General features: G+C 31.7%; 1 protein-coding gene and 1 long non-coding RNA gene across 5 annotated transcripts; one reads left to right on the top strand and one right to left on the bottom strand.

The window, feature by feature from the left end:
• Window positions 1-2,786: 2,786 nt before the first annotated feature.
• On the bottom strand, window positions 2,787-4,767 carry LOC123201477 (multiple organellar RNA editing factor 9, chloroplastic-like). Of its 2 annotated transcripts, none has more exons than XM_044617000.1 (5): window positions 4,374-4,767; window positions 3,580-3,677; window positions 3,427-3,483; window positions 3,130-3,306; window positions 2,787-3,050 (listed from the first exon to the last, which is right to left on the bottom strand). In XM_044617000.1, exons 1-4 carry the CDS (start codon window positions 4,703-4,705, stop codon window positions 3,131-3,133), a joined length of 663 nt encoding a protein of 220 aa, XP_044472935.1. In that variant the 5' UTR covers window positions 4,706-4,767; the 3' UTR covers window positions 2,787-3,050; window position 3,130. The 2 variants fall into 2 exon arrangements, with proteins under 2 accessions (XP_044472935.1, XP_044472934.1); XM_044616999.1 differs by having other exon boundaries at window positions 3,427-3,492; window positions 4,374-4,765.
• A 1,233-nt stretch (window positions 4,768-6,000) lies between these two features.
• On the top strand, window positions 6,001-11,352 carry LOC123201259. 3 transcript variants are annotated; one of them, XR_006498795.1, is made up of 5 exons: window positions 6,001-6,554; window positions 8,053-8,217; window positions 8,649-8,999; window positions 10,154-10,243; window positions 10,789-11,352. It is a non-coding gene; the product is annotated as an uncharacterized LOC123201259 (long non-coding RNA). The 3 variants fall into 3 exon arrangements; XR_006498794.1 differs by lacking the exon at window positions 8,649-8,999 and having other exon boundaries at window positions 6,049-6,311; window positions 6,397-6,554; XR_006498793.1 differs by lacking the exon at window positions 8,649-8,999 and having other exon boundaries at window positions 6,058-6,554.
• Window positions 11,353-14,768: the final 3,416 nt, after the last annotated feature.

The following is a 14,768-nucleotide window of genomic DNA, read 5'->3' as shown; positions in this document are numbered from 1 at the left end:
TTTTTAAAAATTTATTCAATCTAATAAAAATTATAAAATTACACAAATGTATTAAATTTTCTAAAAATATCATAAATTTTAATCAAAACAGATTAATGGATCAGATTTGGAGTCTATTATTGATTTAATCGATTGAATCAATTGATTCGATTTGGTTTTTAAAACAGTGATCAAAACAATAAAAACACCTTCATTTTCATTTAAATTTTTTTTTTTTACCTAAAATGTATGTCATGATAATGTGATTGTGTCTCGACTCTAGCTGGTCAAAAGAATTTTGCATCCCAAGCCATATGTGATGGTCGGGAATTGGGTTCGAGTTTTACTAGCTCGCAAAAGTAATGTTGACGTGAGCATGATGACAATATAATCTTTGGATTAAGATTGAATCGAATCGATAATTGAACTATAATTTAATATGATTCACTTAACCTTGGCATAACTGACTATCAAGCTTGATTGATTTGACCTACTTCATGTAATATAATGCACCTACTTAGTGTGATTTTTGCTATGAGCACAACCATCCAATTATATTGCAAGGACTCAAGAAAGAGCCAGCAAGTCACTTTCACATCAAACAAATAAAATTTTGAGTTCAATGATTAGTCTTATAACTATTATACAGATAAATCAAAATTTAATCTTGATATGTAGTCAATAAGTCTCAAACCGAAACCCCCTCACTTGAAGATTTTACACTATTTCTCACTCAAATTTGCCATTGGGGACTAATAATCTTTATGTTACATGGAACGAAGCTTATATTCTTGTATTTCTTCCTTCCGCTTAATTTTTTTTTATTGGCCTTAAAATAGTCGAATTATATATCATATTATATATTGAAAACTTAATTTTTTATATCTTGTATTGAGTATCATATCATCATTTCAAAAAATATCACAAACACTCTTAAAATTTTAAAATTTCTCATATACACTTTTATTATATTATTATATTTTTAAAAAAATATATCGATCTATATTAATAATATGTATCATATTATAAGATATATATCGTATCGTATAATATGTCTATTATATCATATTAACTTAATATATCGTATAATACATATTATTTTACACTTCTATTATATTATAGAATATTAATAACTACTTTAGTGACCAACCCTTTAACCCTTAAATTCCCAGGGACAGATAGTGACACCATTGCTAGTATATCAGCAAACTTGGAAAAAATTATAATTTATCAGATTAACTAGAAAACATTTTTTCTCATTTGTCGGCTGTATATACATTTGTTGTTTAATTGACGAAACTTCTTCTTATTAGCACTACTTTTGGTGGGAAATGGGGTTTGGTTTAGGCTGATTGGCTTGGATTAGAAATGATTAACTGTGGTCAAATTATGGTTGAACATGAAAACAGAGCTTTTCTGGTGGTTTAGTCGGTGGAAAAGAAAGAGTTGGAAGAAGATTCAAGTGTTTTAAGAAAGAAAAAGTTGTCTCGTGGGATTGAATAGTGAGGTGCTGCAGTAAAGCAAAATCTTAAATTACTTGATACAGTGATTATAAGTTTAGTTATTGTATCTAAAATTTATTTATATGGTGAAATCAGATAGAGTTCCCAATAAAAAAAAAGAAAAAGAAGTTTTCTCAGACTTTTAAGGCTGAAAGACTTTACTAATAAGTTTGCTTTGCTGCTGGTAATGGTATATCTTCTCCAAGGGTGAAGAAATTGCAATTTTTCAAAGCAGGGATTCTTTAACTTGCAGCAAAATGAAAGGGACCAAAGAAAGCTTGATGTTTGTAGCTTAATGGTTTTCAGGAAAAAGAAAGAATATTGACCTTCTTTTTTGTTTTTAAGTTTTTGGTCCCAATACCGTGCAAGAAATAAACAAAGTGGAATAATATTGAAATTGATTCAAATTTTAGGTTGACTCTAACTTAGAGATTATAATCCAACCTACAAAACCGGGTTTTTGATTGGCCCTTATCCAAACAGGAAGAAGATTTCCCAATAAAGACATGTACGAAGACAAAAACGACTAAAATCCCTATAGTTGAGAATAAGATAACGATAGGAATTCATACCCCTAATCTATCATTTCTTTGGTTTGTTTTCTCTCTTACATATTTTTTAAACTCTTATATATTAAATTATTATAAATATTTTCTAATATTTAATAAATATTTTATTATTTTTTAACAAAGACGAACAAATGACAGTATGGTTAAATTTCCCTATAAGGACAAGGACAGGAAGAGAATAGATTTTTCTTGCTAGAGGGGGAAAGGGATTCCCTAGCACTGTATCAGGGACGGGGCAAAGCTGGGTATTAGGGTATTTGACCCCTACTCACCCCATTGGCATCTCTACTTTAATTTGGTGTCTGAATTCAACTGAATTTGCAGCAAACAGAAAAAAGAAACAACCCCAGATTTATTTATTTTATTGTTTAATCATTAGCAAGTATACTCTTGAATTGGATGAATTTTTGTATGAAGATGATCAACATTAAGGGGCATCAATAGTGAAGAGCTCCAAGAAGGAAAAAGAGCTGAATTGCTGAATTATAATGGCGTCCAGTAATTTTTACAGGGAGTTGCAGTTGCAGAGTGGTTCTCAAGATAAAAGAAGCAGACTTTTCTGAGCCAGTTATGTTTCTCATTGACTTTTTGGATAATTTACTTTCTTTGTCCCATACATTGTTATCTTTTTGTTAGCTTGGGTAAGCTCAAACTCAACTTAGCTTGAATCCAGCCCTAGGATGTATAACTATAACTCCTGTACCTAGTATTTATTGAAGCTTGCCAGAAAGGAAGATTAAAATGAAAATTTTTTGATAAACGTTTCCAAAAGTATAACTAGGTGAGGAAATCTGATACAAAAGTACTACTAGACATTTAACTCACGTAACAATGAATCTGAAAAAGTCCATTAGCACAAATGTTTCCAAAACTCTAGCAAAGAGAGACTTTAACCCAGAAAAAGAAAAATCATGAACAGATGAATAACTCACAAAACAGGGGTCTTAATTATACAACCAATATCCACGGCAGCATAGTACAATTGGCCTTTGCTTCCAAACTGTCAAAAAATGATATAACAAATATCATACAACTATAACAATAATTCAGCGACCAAATTATAAGGGAAATTTAGGTACCTTATCCAGATGTTGAGTCTGACTGAGCTGCTGCTTGTCTTGGTCTTCTTTGTTCAGGTGGAGGACCATCTCGTCGTCTCTCATATCGTTTGCTAACATATTTTGATTCCTTTCGTTGCTTTGGCTGATAAGTAGGATATGTGCATGGAATTATCTCCCCATTTACATATTTATCACCTACAAATAGACATGATAACATGGAAGGACATAATATGATCATTACAGCAATGCAGTGGTTAGGTTATAAGAAGCTACAAACTATTTACTCATATGAACAATAATTTAGAGAAAACAAACCTCCATAATCTTTATTTTTGACATCTATGTATGAGTCGGGCAGCACCCAGAGAACTCCTGGCAGTCCTACAATGAACAATAATTATGAGATACTCTCGAGTCATAAATAAGTGAAATAGCTTAAGAAATCAACTGTCTTTGTTATCTACATACCCTTGAATTTCTCAGATGTTTCTTCAGACACAGTGCACTGGAATCCAGTGTAAGTGGTGGTGCTGAAAGCATACATATTTTTCTTTGCTTCCTCCATGCTGTAGCCAACAAAAAACTAGCCTAAGATTTCTCCATTATTAAAAACTTACGCGGAAAATTACCAAGAATACAGCCTCATAACTTACAAGAGACTCTTGCTAATGCTTACTACTCCAAGTATACTTACTATTACACACAAATAACAATATGCAGTCAATACATATATGTTCAGGAGCAATGCTATGTGTAAGACTTTACAGTACACAGTTGGATATACGAATGATGTAACATTATATAATCAGATGTTACTTTATCTTTAATTCATAATTACCCAATTATATAATAACACGTAATCAGTATACTCAATTGTGTCCTCAAAAGTGTGTACATATAGTTATATTGTATGTTCATTCATCGTATGGTTTACTGAAAGTTGCAAACTATGCCGGGAGTTGAATACAATTTCAATAACATCTCCATTAACACACTCACAAACGCATACAATAAACAAAGATAAGAACTTTCATCGAAGTTTGAAATTTTCTGTTTGCAAAACTCAATTTTTAACAATAAATACAAAATCCAAAACTTTCCTCAACAACCAAATACTTTCTCATCCAATATAAACAAATAAAAGTCACAACAGTATACAACTACACAGAAAACACAATGAAAGAAAAACCCAGAAACATTTTAACATAAAACGGAAAACCCGTTCAAGGATTTTCATTATCAATCAAAAAACAAACAATCACCTGCCCAGAACGGTAGCAAGAGTGTTGAGATAAGTCTCAATCATTTGCTCTCTAGTGGGAGCTGGGTCTTTGGGAAACTCCATTACAATGAGCCAGTGGTTGTAATCACAGCCAGGTAACATTATCGTCTCCCTCGGTTCATTGCTGCTGCTCCTCTTTGAGGAGTAGTCGCTGTCTTTTGGTCCAGCTTTGACGGACAGAATCGAGCCAGAGCGAAACCGAGTTGGGAGTTTGAGACTCGGTGAGTTAGGTCGAAGGCTAAGTGTGAGTTGAGGGCGAGGTGAAAGGAGAGATTTTGGCGTTAGTAAAGATGGGGCGTATAGAGTCGCCATTGTTTATCGAGAGAGAGTGGGAGACACTACGGGGATAATGAGAGAGTAAGATGAGATTTATGTATCAAGGAGCCGATGTTTTCGTTGCTTTGGGTTTTTGGGCCGGGCTTCGGTTTAATTATTTTAAAATAAAATTATAAATAACGTTCTAAGTAATTTTCTTTTTTGAACGGGGTAAAATAAAACATATTATAATATAAATAAAAAATGATACGTATTATAAAATATATTAAATTAAATTAACATAATATATATTATTAATATAAATTAATATATTTATTTAATAAAAATAATGGTAAAATAAAGATAGAGATGATAATGTGTCATGTCATGCCCAAAACCTATTATCGGTTAAGTTTGCCCACAAAAATCACTAAGCCCACCACACCACCTTATATATAGGATTATTCTATACCGAGCTTTAACGAGTTGACCCACATGCTTTTACTAGTTAGAAAAAAGACAAATTTATTTATAATGGGTTACTTGAATTTTCATAATCAATCTTACCAATGTGGAATTTAAAATTCGAGGTTAATTAAACTTTACATTTTGCTTAGCGTTTATTTATAATAAGTGATTGTATTTTTTTTATATGAAACACTCTCATAAGAGTGTAGAGTGAAAAGTGTAAAAATGTCAAATATTTAAAAGAATACAAACATTCAATTCTTTCACTGACTAGAAATAAATGTTCAATATCATGTTCTAACTAAACTTAAATTTTGGTTATTTTACATACGCAAGATAGATCAAAAAAACTCAATTCATTTTTTTAATCTAAAGTTTTCATTTCTTATACAAATTTATAATTTTTTATATTTTAATTATTATTTTATTTATTTTTAACAAAATTTTAAAATAATTTAAAGCACAATATTATGTCAAGCCATGTTGGCCCATGGCTCATCTCGGTGAGTTTGTGGTTTGACACAACCTATTATATTAGTATATTATATTTTCTCATCTTAAGTTAAAATGATTGAATTTAGATCGTGTTTTAGGTAAATTTTACTCTTTTAACACGTTTAAACAAAGATGAATATAAAATTTTTTAAAATTTTAAGAGAATTTATTATTTTTTTAAAATAGTGATACATTAATTATATTTTTATTAATATTTTATTTTTTTTAAAATTATATCATACAATATAATACAAAATAAAATATAAAAAATTATATTTTTAATATATAATTTAATTACCATAACCTAAACTTAGTTAACTTAATATTCAGATTAAATGAATCCAACTTTAACCAGGGTTTTGATTTGTAGCAACTTGATTCAATGAAGTTGTCGGAAAAAAATTGTCTCCACCGATTCATTTTCTCTTTTATTTTTTGTTTTTTCCTGGTGAATTTTTTTTTACGGACACCTGTTCCACCACGATTCTTCCGTTAACTCATTGTCAACTTGTGTCAGCTGGACACTAGGTGACGTTTGTTTGAGTTTGACTCAGTTTGAATCCACTCATATTCACCCAAATTTTGTTCAATAACTTTCTTAATTGCTTGATGATTAGTCGAGTGCTTCTCTGGGTTATTTTGTTCTCTATGTTTTTATCTTTGTATTTTGTTCACGGGATAGAAGATGGGCTAGAATTGGGTATGATTTTGCTTGGAGTTTGATTTATGTGTTGGATGTAATTTTTTTTTTTTTTTGAATTCAAAATGATATGAAACCTTACCAGACCCAAATACTCGTATCCCTGGACGGAGCACCTGTCCGTGTCTTTCCCGTGCCAACGCTACTTGCGGGCAGATAGGTATCAAAGACAGACCGAGCGCTGTGGTTCGATTGTCCCTGCAATTCGTGAACCCGCCCGACAGTCCCAAGCCACACGACCAGGTATTAACTTTATTATGTCACTGTTATTCTCTAGTTGTTGGTTAATGAATAATTTATTATTAGATTAGCTTTACATTGAATGTATGCAATTTCTGTGAGGAATCGTGTTTTTACAATTGGGTTTAGAAGGGTTTCTGTGGAAAGTTTTTTTTTTTTTTTTTGGTTGGGTGAAAGTGCTTTTAGAGAAACATTATAAACTGTTTCTCGAGAAGTATTTATTAAGTTTTTTGAGGGTTACTACCCGTATAAACTTCCCAAGAAGAAAGAAAAACTAATTTAATTCATACCAATCGAAACTAAGTATTATAAATGATGTGGGAATCATATGCGTTTGAGCTGCATCAATGTATGTGAATTTGTTTATGCAAGGATTTGGAGTGTGTGAAAAAACAGTACAGTACTTTTTTCCTGAATTTGGACCAAATACTGCTTTTTATAGATTTGCCCATAATTTGTCTTTTCAAAGCGAGGGATTTTAATTATTTAAAGGGTTTTTAGTACATTTGTCTATTTGGAAGAGTTAAAAGCATTTTTTACTTGGGATTCGTTTTTTATACTATATGTTGGTATTTACTTGAAATATAAAATGTATAGATGAATGTATGATCTCATGTCTCTATGTATGTAATTTTGGTGATTCGAATTCATCGTAGGATGAAAGAAGGTGAGGAGGAAGATTATCAGATATTTAGCTGGAATAGAGGGATTCTTTTAAAGGCTGTGCATAAAAATTATTGTATGTTAGGGGTTAATGTTCTATGTTCTACGCTGTCATGAATTATTTGTTACCTACTTCTTTGTTTTGACAGTAAGGGTTATTTAAAAATATGGGAGTCATAATTCCTATGTCAACTGCATGTCCGTTACAATTGTATGCAATAGTTTGCTAGGTTAGTAATATGATCAAAAAGTTGCTGCAGTTTGTGGTTTGCTGTGGGTGTAATGAACATGAACTGGATTACTTTCTCTATTATTGCTTGAGATGTTCAAAACATTAAGTCGTAGATCTATTATCTATTCAACTGCATTAGAGGTAAAGGAAATAGAGTTAGAGTCGAACTTTGAAGCAAATTGGCATTGTTGCCTCAAAATAGATATGTATATTGATTTAGAAGAATGCTAGGTTCATATAAAAAAAGTATTATTAAATATTTTAATATTTTCACATTAAATACATATATGAAGTAGATCCAATGTTTGGTGCAATTAAATGCGTATTTGAACTGTGGATTTAGTGGTTGGTGGTCTGATAAAAAATTGAGACTGCAATGCACATAAATGATAAAAAATGCGTATTCAAACTGTGGATTTAGTGGTTAGTGGTTAGGACTCTGTTTGGATTATCTCTTGTAAGTCCCTCATTTGTTGGGATATGCATGGGCTAATTGCTTATGCAGCACTTGTCCTAACTATGACAATATTCAATTATGTTTAGATTGACTCTTATTCACCTGGTAGAAATGTGTTTATTCACTTCTACATTTCATCTTGTTTACAGTCTTGGGAAGCGTTTCAGAATCAGATATTCCATGTTGTATTTTATTATCATTGAGGCATCAACTGAAGGGCCATTTACAACAAGGCAGATTATCTGGAAGGCTGTTTGCAGCTCTTTGTTGGCATACAGAGGCTGTGAATACAATCCAATGGTCACCAACTCATGGTATGTTCTTGTTATTGGAAAAAATGGTTCAACTAATATCATCTCCTATTGCATTCATCTATTTATTTTGTTTATATTATTATTATTATTATTATTATTTCATATCATTTGATTGGCTTGTAACTCCATAACTCAAGGCAACCATGTGTCCCAATATGTTTTTTCAGTGACCTTTCATTTCAATGTTTCAAGGCCATGTTTTCTAATCATTTAAGGTGAAGTGTTAATTCAAAATTATTATGCTTATTCATTATATTTCTGGCCTTATTGTTCATCTTCTTGCTTCTGCTGGGATGGATCACTCAATTCATATATGAAATGTGTGGAGAACTTACCCCAAAAGAAAAAAGGTGTGGAGCCTACATCAAAAGTTTGCACATGCATTTAGCTTAAATAATGCAGCAGTGGATGATGTAAAGTGGTCTCTGCAGGGACTTTGTGTGCTTTCTTGTGGCTTTGATAGCTCATTGAGGTTAATTGATGTTGAAAAGGGAATAGAGACACAGAACTTTAAGAAACAAGTTATTACAGTTACAAAATTCCATCCTGACAACCCCAGCCTCTTTCCTTCTAGGGGATCGAGGGGCTTTCTCAGATTGTGGGATATTAGGAGGGGCAAGGTGGTACATGAATACATTTTAGGTCTGGGTCCAATTCTTGATGTTGAATTTACAGTCAATGGGAGGTAATTTATCTCTTCCATTGATGTATCAGGAGTAAATATGAGTGAGAATTCTGTTATTGTTTGGGATATCTCGCAAGAGGTTCCATTGTCTAATCAGGTAATAGACTATTTCAAATATATTTACAATTCCAAGTTAATTATGTCTTTTGATTTACTATCTTCATTTAGGGGTCATCCTGCTTAGTCTGGCTGAAGAATTCTTCTATGCATTCAAAATTTATTTCTCATTTATAATGCTTCTGATTAAGTGTGACAAGCAATACACTATTCAGTTAGCAGAAGCAAAAAATAGGGATAAAGAATATGTTTGGTAGCTCTTCCAGAGTCATTTAGATTTCCCGTGCAATCACTAGGGTGTCTTCTTTGTATGTCTGGCCTGTGGCAAGACTCTTTTGTTCACATCTGGCTATCAATGTTGATTTCACCTTACTTTCACATTCCCCTACACAAACAGACAAAGTATTTCTATAGCACACAATTAGTTTCTTTTTCACATGGCTTTACTAATGTTTGAATGTCGGTAGCCTGTTAGAGATTGGAGGGACTAAATACTTATTTAATTGGTAGGTATCCAGTGGATTTATCCTACAATCTGAAGAGAGATTGCTCTTCCACAGATGCTATTTTCTGAGACTAAAGATTCTTTGAGAAATTCATTGTACTCTTGAATTGTGATGTTTACTCTTCTCAGTTTTTTGCATTAGTTTAGATCTGAATGCTTATTAAATTAAATAGTAAATTGGAAAATCATGTTCTGCTTTTTGTCAAGGATACAAACTCAAAGAATCACCTCACTTTGTAAAGATCTGGCCTCTTAACTAGTCAAATATATAATAATCGCTACTGGATTTTAATTGGTATACTTACATTTTAATGGATTGATTATGATCCATTATTGTAATTGTTACGATCAAAGTTCTGTTTTACATATAGAGAATATGTTAGTAAATAAAGGAACAACATATCTGTAGACAGAGTTAAAATGAAATAATGAAATTGGTAAAACTATTAAGGAATGAAGATTAGATCTTGCAGCAAGATTTCTGATTTCCCCAACTACATTTTCCCATTAAGACGCTTTTTATGTGTGTGTGTGTGTGTGTGTTTCTGCCAAAAGAAGAAGTAATATAGTGATTGTTTAAAATGTTATTGCAATACTTACAAATTGGCTATAAGAGATATTAGGAAATTTTTATTCAAACAAATTTGCTAGATATATTATTCTTATATGTACGGTTAATCTATTCCTAGACAGTAAAGTCACTGCTGGGAAGCACCTTGTCACGACCTCAAAATCATTGCTTCTATGAACCCTGATACATGCACCAACCGGTTCTGTAGGTAAGTACCATAACTTGACTTTCCTACTTGGCAATCCAATAATGGAATATTTGTATAGCATCACCTCATGACATGTTCATCTTTTCCTAAAGTCTCTGTCCACTAAACCTTAATTTTATTGATTACATGACTCAGAAAAATGTTCTGATTCCTCCTTTAAGAAAGCCTTTGTATTTGGCATTATACTTATGTAGATTTGCTTAACTTTTGGCTTTTTCATGTATGGTGTGGAAAACAGAAGACTGAATGACTATTATTCCATCAAATCAAAATTTATATCCCCTTGTGCAAGAATCAATTGTTTGTTAGTGCTACCATGTCTTGTCTTAAAGCTGTCTACTTTTAAAATGTGGTTTTGGATTAATAGATACTAGCCATTATGTATTTAGCTTTCCATATTGCTGACTAAATATGCATTCTGGTGGGGTGATGTTATATCAAATGTGAATTACCATTTTAGACCAATTATGAACGAGACCGACAAGGAACAGTTGTTTTGGTTTAATTCCTTTTCTGTCAGTAATGTTTTCTTCTTTTTGTATCAGGTTTATGTGAAAGCCCATTCATGTCCCTGTATTAGGTGCCACCTGTTTGATCCATATTTCATCGCACTGTCAAACGAAAACTATATAGCAATTTTTTCTCAAGTCCTTTCAGGTCCACGGGGAATCTGGGTTCCCAATCAAGTGCAATTTCAACTTGGCTGGGGAGAAGCTTGTGTCAGGCTTCTCAGATGGTTCTATTTTTACATATACAATGGTAGTTCGACAAAGCTTGATAGAAAAATCAAGGCATATGAGCAGGCTTGTTTAGGCAATGCTTTCCATCCCGTGTTGCCTTACATAATCGTGTCGTGCAGTTGGCATGGAGATATTTCCAGTGTTTGAATGAGACAGCTTAACCAACTTTTATTGCAACAAATTTTGTTCTTGGACCACCTGGTAACTTCCTTTGGCAACTATGTGAATGTAACACTTGCAACTTCACTGTAATACATTTGAAGCTCTGTAATGCTTCTATCCTTCAGTGTTTGTAATGTAAACATGCTCATCTGCAACATTATTTTTCCTTCTCAAATGCAAATGAAACTAAGCTCTATTTTTTCCTTCTTTTGTTGAAACATGAACTACCATATTTCAATGTAGCCGCATTTTAAGCTTCTCTTTTATGTGAAACTGTAAACTTGGAAGCTTTTATTTTTAGTAACAAGAAAACTTTAGTTGAGTCGAATTGTTCCTCTAGGATTGAATCGATTATATCAAACAGGTAAAACTCTGAATCTAATGATGGATCTTACAATCATTGTTCCGCAATTTTTGGACGTTTTGATTCAAGGTTCTTGACTTCAAATATTTTCAAATATATTGAAGGAAAATGCATAGATGATGGGGTTGAAGATATGAAATGTTCTTGTCTAGGTACCTCCAATCCACACCTACCATCATACAACAAAAACAAACAAGTGCATTTGCAAGCAGGGCCAACACTTCTCCCCTAATTCACTTATTTTAACACAAACCTTATAAGCAAAAAAAAAAATAAAATACCCGCAAAATAAAATAAAAATAAAAGAAAGCAACCTGCTTACATCTCAATTTTCCATGGCACTATCTAGAAAAACCAGCAAATGTTGAAAAGATGAAGGGTCCACAAACCCTAATTGAAAACTGTTTATATTGGATATTAAAATGAGGAACATATTTATGTAATCTATCTGCAATTTATTCACATTAAAATTTCCTTTCAACTTCCATATGAATATGTCCCCCACCTTACTTGGTCTCAACTCAATCTCACCCTAAAGTCTAAAATCCATGTTGTTTGAATTCTCATCCCATTTAATTCAAAAAAAGAACATGGTAATGAAAAATTTTATTTGGGTTTGACTATCATTTCAAAGTTGAACTGATTATACAAAATAGGTAACTCTTAGACTAATAGGGGATCCAATAATTAGGATATCAGATAAATCAAATTTGATCTTAAATAATAGTAACGAGATTTGAATTTTTATTTTTATATTTGAAATTTCTTTTTTACTATTCAAATTATTTCTGAAATGTCATGCAGAAAAGTGTTAGTGTGAAAAATAAATGTGCCGCTACAACTAAAAGACATAGCTAGCTACTATTACAAACAATAAATGAGTGCAAAGATAATCCAAAAGAGAGATTAACTTTTTTATTTCTTTCTCTTTTTAAATCTTAAATCTTGGGTGCTTGTGGTGAAGAGAGTGTATGAAGGCACCATTTAGGACCCACTGGGTAGGCAAACTAGGGACATGAAAAGATAGGCTGAAAGGTTTTCGCGAAGCAAATTGAGCACTTGGATTGGACAAAAACTCAAGAGAGTCTTAATCACAATTTGCTTTTGTGATTAGCAAACCATAAACCAACAATCAGTCAAAAAGAGGAATCTTAACCAATGCTTAAACAATGGAGAATCATTGCTTTAGAATCATAAAACACTACTCATTATCTTTTAATACATTAAATTAATTAATTCTTTTATTTTTTAACCTTAGAAATACTAATGTTTATCCTCTCCTACATGGTAGAGCATAATCAAAATGTTTCTGCCTCAACACACAAAAGTATAACATATCCCTTACTCTTCCAATCTCAGCCCTAAAAAGTGAGCCGACAAACTCATTTATTGGTTTTACCGTGTGATTTGTGGGCATGCACAGTTCACCCATTTGCTTATTTATTTATTCTCTTCTTCAAATGATTCAATTTTTTAAAAATTTTTTTTTTACCCATTTAAGCATCCATTATGTTTTTGTTAAATGCCCATTTTTCCCAATTTGGGAAATATTCCTTGTTAGGGTGTTTATATCGAGGCCACAAATAAAGAAGACAGCTTGCTCTGTAAAACCAGGTATTCGGTTTGTCCTTCTCTATCAGAGAAGGGGATTTTCTAATAAAGACAGAAAATAAGATAAATATATCTTTCACTCATCCTCTCATGGTTTTTCCTCTCCTTTATATATTTTTTAAACCCTTATATATTGAATTACCCTTAAAAGTTTTAAATTATTATAAATGGACCATAAAATTTAATAAATATTTCATTATTTTTCTTGTGGGAATGAAAAGGGAAAAGTATAGAAAATTTTTCTGGTGAGAATTATAGGGACAAAGCTTTTCTATCATCCCAATATCAGGAATAAGGTGGGATGGGAAAAGATTTCTTTTGCAGAGATTAAAATATTCAATCTCTATTCAACTCTTTGCCATCCATAGCCACAAGATATTCACCATTTCTACCGTACTTTTTATATATTTTTTTCTTCATAATAATATATTGTTTTTATATAGTGATTATAATCTAAGCCCCAAACTTAACTAGATTTTTTTCTACTAATGATTTTGTCAAAAGCTAATACTATTGTTTTTTAATATCTTTGTCACATCTTCTCACCACAAAGTTTCTATGGAGTCTAGAAGGTGCTGAGTCCAGCTAGCTCTCCCTCATTAGATTCTGTATGTCATGTTTTTGCTTTTTCATTTAAAAGAAAGATTTGATTTCAGCGTTTTGATTACTTTTCTTTCTTCAAATCAATACAAACACAGTCTTCTCCACATTAAACTTATATAAAAGTATAATTATTTCTAAACAAATCTTACATCGATAAAATATAAGAGAGATATGGGTATAAATATACATCTTGCATCGTTGGGGAGACTGGTTAAATAACATGTGAGTTTCGTATATTGTTAAGACACGTTTTAACTTGTAAAATCCAAAATCAAAATTATGATGAATTGTGTATTTAAAGTAGATAATAGTGGACTATTCTATTGGATCATGAATGTTACAACTACATGGCTTTACTATTTGATGCTCCATGAATATCTAAATAATTCAAGTGTTTCTAGACAAATATATATACCCTCTTCTTTTTTTTGTTAAATTTTGTTGATTACATTCTTGGATGAGTATTGAAATTGACTTACTGTCAAGGGAGGAACAGTTTTGCATAAATTTTGGTCACTTTATCGGCAAGAATGGAGGCACTGTATTTTAATGGATAAGCAGTACCGGAGAGCCCCATGATGAACAAGAATTAATAAAGCATGCATATATGTATTAAAACATGAAAGTGAAATGAAATTCATACACACGGTAGTTTTGATATTATTTATAATATCTCAGGTTCAATAATCTGATTTATTGTTAATATATTGTTCATCTGTCAATTATGTTACTCGTAATCTATTTAACTAGTTTCATCTTAACATTTCTGAGCAATGAAAGAGGCATATATAAACTCAATGTCTTCTTTATACTTTACCCATGTGAGATTGATCTAAAAGGTGTTATGAGTGAAAGAAATAAAGTTGTAATAATAAGCAATGTCACTTCCATTGGATGAGACTTAGATCCATGAGAGTGCATGATATTTGAGTGAGCTTTTGAGCAAAAAGACAAGTAAAATACAAATGCGTAGCTTTTGTGGTAGTGGGTTATTGATAGTTTTGTTGGGGAAAGAATTTTTTTTTTTTTAAATCTTTTTGCATTT

Source organism: Mangifera indica, chromosome 18 (genome assembly GCF_011075055.1).
Source record: "Mangifera indica cultivar Alphonso chromosome 18, CATAS_Mindica_2.1, whole genome shotgun sequence".
Lineage (NCBI taxonomy): Eukaryota > Viridiplantae > Streptophyta > Magnoliopsida > Sapindales > Anacardiaceae > Mangifera > Mangifera indica.
The sequence above is the reverse complement of the archived record's forward strand: the minus strand, read 5'-3'. Positions and strand labels throughout refer to the sequence as shown.